The following is an 8955-nucleotide window of genomic DNA, read 5'->3' as shown; positions in this document are numbered from 1 at the left end:
ACAGATAAAGGTAGGGTGTGTTTTCCTGTGATAGAACGCTACTGAAAATATCATTATACAACACATGTGCTCCTTTCGAAGGTTTGTGGATAGGTGCAAGATGTCCTGGATGGCCCTGAACTTCTATGATGAGGTTTGGGAGTTCTAAAAATGTTATGTGAGTTGGTTTTCACGAGAGTCATCACTATATATTATGTACAGGAGAAAGGGGCCATAAAGCAATTCTCCTACAGTGCTCATAAAATTACACCCAGTGGGGGAATCCAGCGTTTCTGTTTCCAAAGGCATCCCATGGAGACACCTGCTGTTGCCAAGCAGCTGAACAGCTGTCTGCTTTCCTTTATAACAGACTTAGTGCAGGAAACAGCCTCTTAGAGTGTTAGAACAGAGACTTTACACATGGGGACTTAAAGGTCACTAAGGAATAATGGCTCTCTCCTGCTCCAGAAAGAGCAGTCCTTTTAGAAAAGTGGCAAATGAAAAGCCATGCTTAATAATTGTGTGGTATGAATATGATTTGTTATAGTTTATGCAATGTTTTCCCTAAAAATGTTTTCCATTTTATTTCTTCTAAGTTTGTTTACAAATCTTTCAGGTACCTTTTTTTACTCCATAAATTAAACATGAATGATTTAGAAATACATCCATTAGGCACAGCAAGGTATACATGTAATCCTCATGTAATGTCAGATTCCATGTATGTAATGGGAGATTAAGGTAAAATGGGAGTTAATGGAAAACTTGAGAACTTATCCTAAGGAGGAGTATAAAAGTATAAAATCCTTGTGTGAGAGCCACTAAGATATTAAGGTGGGATGCATTATGATGTGGGGGGCCACAGATGCAGTAAGAGCAATTTGATGCCTATGGTTATAGCTTGAGGTGCTAAGGGTTACATTGAGGGTGTTGATATAAGAGCTGTTGAATGAAAACAGGGAACAGGGAGAAGAAAGAGTCAAGCATAGCATGGATGGCTCAAGCTCAGCGGATGATTGGCAGGAGAATAAAGGGGGAAAGAGGCATTCTGCTCAATAGGAAAGGGTCGCTTGCCCTATAAAAGAAAATTCCAGATGAAATCTCAAAAAAAATTCCCCAAACAGAATAGACTTTTCCAAAAGCAAAAGGAAGTTTGTCTTATCTACAAGTGTATGTTTGCAATGACTTATTTTATGAGAAAAACAGCTCCCCTTTATGCACAGGGGGACCTATGGACAAGCATTTTATTCAACATCGTTGATGTGAATAGGAATAATATATAAAGACAGAAGCAAACTGAACCTCAAACAAAACTGTGTTGAAGCACAAATTCTCCATTATCTTTGACATCTGATTTCTCTTGGAGAGTTGAGTGTGGCTAGAAACCAATAAATGTGGGTATTGTTCAGAGGTAAATTTCTTACTAGGTTGGAAGCTTACAGACTATTCCTCTTCTACTGTAGTTGCTGGGTCTGTCTCTAAAATTGTTTGACGGGTTCAGAGGAGCATAATAAGCATGTGGAAACTGCCACTGATACTCCATTAAAGCCCCTGTGGGCCAAGGAGAACAGGCACTTCTTGGGCAGATTCAACCTTGCAGACCAGGCTATTATGTGCAAAGAGGAGAAAGGAGTTGGAATTTAAGCTGGAGTTCATGCCTCTCTCACTTCCTCAGTCCTTCATTCTCAGACAGGGCAAAATCTGTGTAACTGCCTATGTCCACTCCACCTGATTACAAGCTGCATCAAACATGGAAACATCAGTAGTCCACACCCAACCTCCTCTCCATTCCTGATCCATTATTATTTAGGGCAATGTCTTTGTTAAATGTGGTCCTAGAAATCAACTAAGGAGCTTGTTAACATGCAGAATTCTAAGCCTTATCTTGACCAATCGATTCTGAATTTTAAGACTTGGAGCCCAAGAATCTACTTTTAACAAATGTCTTATGTGATCCCATACCCACTTTTCTATGAAGTTTCTTAAAGAAAAAATACTCTGTCCTCTTTCTATTGTAGCTTCAATATAAGTATATGGTCTGAGCTCATATTTGGTATTGAGTAAAAGTTTATTAAGTTAAAAAAAACCAGAAACTAATAACTATTATGAACAAAGCTCACCTCGAGGGTTGAGGCACTTTTAAAATTATATGAGAAAACAATGCAGAAATCTTCTATCCAATGATAGCACCTTAAACGAGAAATCCTACCATAATGCTAACTGACATTGTGGTGTTAGGTGCTTTTAAATAAATGTGCAAACATCACTGAATTACTTAATTGCAAAAATTTCTTAATTACCATATTTTTAAGGATTAAAATTGAAAATAATCATCAAAGAAAATGTTAATGTACTTAAATAAAATTTTTATCATATGATGGGACCATTTTTGTTCCATGAAATACGTCCTTTAACTTATTAAAATAATTACATGTACACATGCATACTTTTCAATAAAATATGACAGATTTCATTTTCTGTTACTTGTCACAAGTGGTGAATGACTCCACAAGAAATTAGCAAGTTTCTAGAAGATGTGGCCAGATGATCCTAGATTGTCTGGCCTGTTTTTTGGTAATCATCTGTTCCTTTATTTCTGACACTTCCCTTCAAATAACTTCTAGATGTGTAAGTTTATAAACCGTTTTTAAAAAAGAACATTATTTCCATCAATGAAAGAATAGAAACTCCTATTTTTAATGTATAAAACGAGTACTTACATTTTATCTTAGCCAGAGAAACATATATAATACATATTAAATATTTCTTCCTGGTGGCATTTATTTCTTGCATTGTTCCAGAACACAATATTCTCCTCTGCAAGGTAACTTTTCCACCTTCCTTAAAATAGTTATTAACTGAATTCTTTCTTAGTCATACCTGTCCCTATACATACTCTTTTCTACTAATATTGCATAATGACAAAAAGCCTCCTATATTTAGTGTTTCCTTTGACAGTTTCTTTGCTTTATCACTCTGCCATTAGGGGTGTTTCTTATTTTTAGTGTTCAGATACTGCTAGTGTGTCTTATTAACTCTGTAAAAGTAAAAGTAGAAGTAAAATATATATGGATTTGTTGGTATCCCTAAGGCTGTCATATATCCTTGAAATGCATGGGTTAGGAGGACATGTATCTCTACATCTCATAACTTTAATATGTGGCTTTTGCAAAACATATTGAGAAAATGCTTCCCAAAACAAGACATCTTTGTGGAACACTTAAACAAATTCAAAACTAAGTATAATTTTATAAACTAAACTATAAACAAAACAGATTTTCCTATGCCTTGTATTCACAATGAACTATCCAGAAGCTAATTTTACTAGGTTTGGGCTTGTAGTAGGGTATTGAGTGACTTCTGATTTTATACTCTGCCTCATCAAACTTCATTGTATAGAGACCTCTACTTTGAACAAGATGGAGTAACTGAGATTGATTTTATCCCCATTCTGGAAACAACAAAAAATGCACAAAATACATAAGCAACAGATTTCAAGACAGTGGATACTAGGCAGGAAGAGCCATCAATGATCCTTGGGAGGAAGGAAACACGTGAGGTGAGCATTACAACTGCCTCAGATTACTGCACGGAAAGAGTTCGTAGGACGTAAACATGGGCACCCCAGGCAGTGCCCAGTGAGCGTGTCCGTGAGGAAACCTCTTGAGGAAAGAACCACCTGAAAGGATTATTAGTGAGCCCATTCCCACCAGCCAGACTGGAAACCCTCTATCTGCAGTGCAGTTGCTACAGTACACGGCCAGATCTTGCTTTCATTGCAAGGAAAAAATCATGCTAGTTACAGTACTGCTATGAACCTACCTTACAAATCTTAAAAGCAAGACCTGGGGCACCTGGGTGTCTCAGTTAGTTGAGCATCTGACTCTTGATTTTGGCTCAGGCCATGATTTCAGGGTTCATGGGATGGAGCCCTGCATTGGGCTCTACACTGACAGCACAGAGCCTGCTTGGGATTCTGTGTCTCCCTCTCTCTCTGTCCCTCCCCTGCTCAGGCTCTCTCTCTCTCTCTCTCTCTCTCTCTCTCTCTCTCAAAATAAATAAAACTTAAAAAAAAGCAAGGCCAAAAAGGACCAAATTATTTCCAAGTAAGTAAATTATAATACCTCTACACATCTATTAGAATAGTTAGAATAAAAAAGACTAGCCATTCTGGGGATTAGTGACTGTATGGAAAACTGGAACCCTCATATACTGTGGATAGGAATGTAAAATGGTATAAATGCTTTGGAAAACATTTTGGCAGTTTCTTAGAAGGTTAAACACCCACCTATCATATAATCTAATCATTTTAGTCCTAGGTTTTTACCCAAGAGAAATAACAGTGCCTATATGGAGATTTGTAGATGAATGTTCAGAGCAGCTTTAGGTAAAATGGTAATTCAAAACAACCCACGGGTCCATTAATAGATAAACAGATAGACAAATTCTGGCATAGCTGGGTAATGCAATACTCCTCAGCAATAAAAAGAAAAGATCTACTGATAAATGTTACAACATGGTTGAATCTCAGAATAACTATGCTGTGTGAAAGAAGCCAGAAAAAAACCCACAAACTGTACGATTCCATTTACATAAGAGTCTCTAGAAAATACAAACTTTTCTATAAAGACAGAAAGCAGTTGGTTGCCTGGACACAGGGGTGGAACTGGGGAGGAGAGGGAGGCAGGGATTACAAGAGGCCATGAGGAAACTTTTGGAAGTGATTATATGTCCATTATCTTTCTTGGGGTGATGGTTTCACAGGTGCATATATAACATCAAAATGTGTCAATTTACACACTTTAGATGTGTACATATTATTATATGTTAATTATACTTCAAAAAAACTTTTAAATATAAACAATAATCATTGTAAAATTCAGTTTCTCAAACTTGTATGCACATGGGAATCATCTGGCAAGTTTTAAAATAGATGGATGTCTATGTTCCAAACCCAACGATACTGATTTAATTAATTACTCTGGGGTGTGGCTTGGGCTTCAGAAGTTTTAAGAGCCTTCAGGTTATCCTAATAGGCAGTGACTTGAGAATTTTTAGTATGTTGTTTCCTTCCTTTTGTAAAATTAAAGTATTGGGTTTTTTTGTTTGTTTTTATTTTTTATTTAGAGAAAGAGAGAGCATGAACTGGGGAGTGGGGCAGAAGGACAGAGAGAATCTTAAGTGCAGGGCTCGATCCCATAACCCTGCGATCATGACCTGAGCTGAAATCAAGAGTTGGATATTCAATCGACTGAGCCCCAGGTACCCCTAAAATTAAAAGTGTTGTAATGAGTATTCATGGATGATGGAAATTTAATCATTAGCAAGAGATATAATCATCTTCTCCTAAAAAGAATCTATATGTCATTCCAAGTGGAAGTTTATGTCCATATGACAATAATCAGTTATAAAAACAAAGGAAGACTAAAATATTCAAATAAAAATATACTCATTTTATAATTGCTGCTGAATGATGATCTATTCAAGTTTTCACTTTTTCCTACCTACTTCTGAGAAAAAGTAGAGCTCGGGAAGGAGAATGCAAGGGTCCACACTCACCTTGGCATAGATACAGCTTTCATTGAGTCTCTGCAGTGAGCAGTTCTTGTCACAGAGAGGGCACATGAAGACTTCAGTGGCCTTGCAAATTTCTTGGCTTGGGAAACCAAAGAAGAGAGAGAAAGCATGAACCTCCACGTTTAAGAAGGTGCTTAGCTCCTCTGGCTAGTCCTGTGGGAAGCAGCAAGGCAGAGAGGAAAAGAAGACACGGATAGTGGGAGTGGTGGACAGGTAAGCAAGAACTTAGAGTGGTTCCAACTCACATTTTTAGGATATTTGTGATACGGACATTTTTGTTGACTTCTTCAGTTTTAGAAGTCTCTGCCTGGATACGGTAATGATAGTAGGCCATATTTGACACTTGTGAGACACTTGTGGGCTTTGTTACAAAGACAGTTACACATGATTTCATGGCACTGAGGGTAATCTTGTAAGGAACACCCAAGGGAGTTTCAGCCAAGCTCACAGCTTGGACGTGGCTGAGCTGAAATCAAATCTTTCTCCTGCATCTCACGCCTTAGAATCACCAAGATGAATAGCACCCATAATTCACACAAATCCACACAAATTCATAACTCGCCCTCCAACCAACAGGGGCATCACATTCAGTAGAAATTTGAGGGAGTTGACTTTTTTTGTGTGTGTGTGGTGTCTTGACACACAGTCATGATGACATGACATAGTCTTTATTTACTGAAACCTATTATATTTTCTATTAGAATATAACTTGATAATACTTGTCTCTTCAGTTTAATGCCCACTACCTTTTAAAGATCTCAGCATACATTTTAGATGACTTGTGATAGGAGTAGGGCACCAGTAACAATTTCTCAAAAGCCTCTCAGCCTGAGTTCACAGCAACCTATTTTAAAATGTTTTGTGCGTTTATCTGTCAGAAGTGGCCCTTTCCCACTTAGTAGTCTCTAAATAAATTGTCTTTAATTAAATCTGCTCTGGAAATGTTGAAAGTAATTGAAAGGCTTTTGACAGTAAGTCTGGAAATGCAACTGTTAATAAAGGTTTAATTGGCAGTGTTTACAGCACAATTTACTGTTTTCAAAAATACACCCTCAAATGAAGCAGAAAAACAATGTATTTCAAATGCTGGATGTATAAAAATCTCACTCTAAAGTGGGAATAAATAGTAAGTAATAATACTATATAGTAATACAATGCTTTAAAGTGGGCAAAAGTGGGTTCATGTCCACAAAGTCTGGTCCTCACTGCAATCTCCTGCCATGGTTAATTATCTCCACAACTGAGAATAAACTGATGTTTAATTTAAGTAATTTGCTTGAGGTCATACAGCTAAAAAGAGGTACTTCAGGGAGCCTAATTTAGGTTTTTGTGATTCTAGGTCAAGTTCTCCATCAGCTACAACATATCTCAAAGAGAAATGTTTTTATTTCATATTAAAAGTGACTTTCCCGTGAAGGGGACTGAGTTCACTTCTGATGATGAGCACGGAGTAACTCACAGAACTGTTGAATCATTATATTGTACACCTGAACCTAATATTACACTGTATGCTAACTGTAATTGAATAAAAAAATATGGCAATTAAAAAATAAAATAAATAATTTTCTTGTAAAACTTTTATTAATGATGATGATAGTGTTATGGGTCTAAAAAATACTATAATTCTCCTACTTTCACACACACCATCTTGCTAGTAATTGGGATCTATATGAAGTAAAGCGGGTAAAACATACATATTAAAAGACCAACAGAAAAAGATGATACCTCCTCTTAGTAATGCTACTAATTTGTAGGAACAAGAAGAATTAAAACAGTCCTTGAAGGAAATTTTGCTTACAATTTAAAATTCATTGTGTTTCAAGAATAACACAATGTGTCCTGCATTGAAATCCCATACTAAAAAGTATTAGAGGCGGTTTTTACCACGTCATATTTCCCATCTCCTAAATTGTCAAACAAAAGCACAAATCTATCAAAACACCGTGTCTAGAATCCCAAACCATCAGACTGAACACTATTTTGAATTCCAGAATTATTAAATTCATTTTTGGTAAGTTGTTCAATGTTTAACTCGGTATGTAACATAAAAAAAAATAAACAATTTTTGACAACATGTATTTTAGCCTAAAGAATTTAATACTAGCACAAATTTCCTTGAGTTTAGTTAACCACTAGAGGGAGGGAGAGTGCACAGCATGAGTGTTTCTTCATATCTTCTGCACAGCCTGGTAACAGAAACCACCACTTGAATTGTGGCTTTCTATTGACATCTATTGTCAGACATACCACCAAGGGCTGATTTGAAGGAAATAATAATTACCACCAACTTAAGATAGCAGGAGAAGCTAGCAATTTGTCCTTTTGGGGGTGGATGTCTGGACCCGCTCCCGGGCCCTCCTGTGATCCTATAAAGATGACAAAGCACAGAAAAGGTGCTTGGTGATGTCCATTTTGAGGAAAGTGAAAATGTGAAAGTATGTTTAAGGGAAAGCAGTATGGAAGCATGAGCAAAACATGGATTTTAGAATTAGATATAATTACTGGGGAAAAGTAAACCAAATCGCAAGATATTAGAATTGCTATTACCAAACAGAATAAAACAAAACAAAGATAACACGTGTTGGCAAAGATGTGGAGGTTTTGGAACATTTGCACGCTGTTGGCGGGACTGTAGAATGGTGCAGTCACTATGGGAAACAATATGGAGGTTCCTCAAAAAATTAAATCTAGAACTACCATATATAATCTAGCAATCCCACTTCTGGGTATATATCTAAAAGAACTGAAAGTAGGATCTAGAAGAGATATCTGCACTCCTGTGTTCATTACAGCATTATTCACAATAGCCAAGATATGAAAATAACCCAAGTGTCCACTGATGAATGGATAAAGAAAATGTGGTATAAACACAAAATAGAATATTATTCAGCCTTAAAAAAAAAGAAGGAAATTCCACATATGCAGCAACATGAATGATGAACCTGGAGGACATTGTGCTAAGTGAAATAAGCCATGCACAGGAGAAATACTCCATGACTTCACATATTTTAAGTATTTAAAACAGTCAAACTGAGAGAAACAAAACAGAATCGTAGTCGCCAGAGGGGAGGAGAGGAGGAAGTGGGGAGTTGCTCTTCAACAGATATAAAGTTTCAGTTATAGAAGATGAATAAGTTCCAGAGATCTGCTGTACAACATTGTGCCTAGAGTTAATAATACTGTAATGCTCACCTAAAATTTTGTCAACAGGGTAAATCTAATGTTAAGTGGTCTTACCACAATTAAAAAGAATCCAGTAAAGGTTTAAAACTTAGCTGGCCACATACTATATACATTCTCCTGACCGAGTCACTTACCTCTCTGAGGATCTATTTATTCATCTCTAGATGAAGATAATATCTAGCTGGGATATTACATAAGGGATATTGATACTGTGCCCGG

The 8955-nt window shown here is 36.7% G+C and overlaps 1 protein-coding gene across 2 annotated transcripts in view; it reads right to left on the bottom strand.

Annotated features, from left to right (window-relative positions):
* Window positions 1-8955, bottom strand: part of ANO3 (anoctamin 3) — a 296517-nt gene that overhangs the window by 79818 nt on the left and 207744 nt on the right. For both annotated transcript variants that reach the window (XM_043580834.1, XM_043580833.1), the window contains exon 13: window positions 5536-5632. In XM_043580834.1, coding sequence (XP_043436769.1) covers window positions 5536-5632 — 97 coding nt within the window. The remainder of the gene's footprint in view (window positions 1-5535; window positions 5633-8955) is intronic.

This window comes from Prionailurus bengalensis, chromosome D1 (genome assembly GCF_016509475.1).
Source record: "Prionailurus bengalensis isolate Pbe53 chromosome D1, Fcat_Pben_1.1_paternal_pri, whole genome shotgun sequence".
Classification (NCBI taxonomy): Eukaryota; Metazoa; Chordata; class Mammalia; order Carnivora; family Felidae; genus Prionailurus; species Prionailurus bengalensis.
Note: the sequence above shows the minus strand (reverse complement) of the source record. Positions and strands in the feature narration are given on the sequence as shown.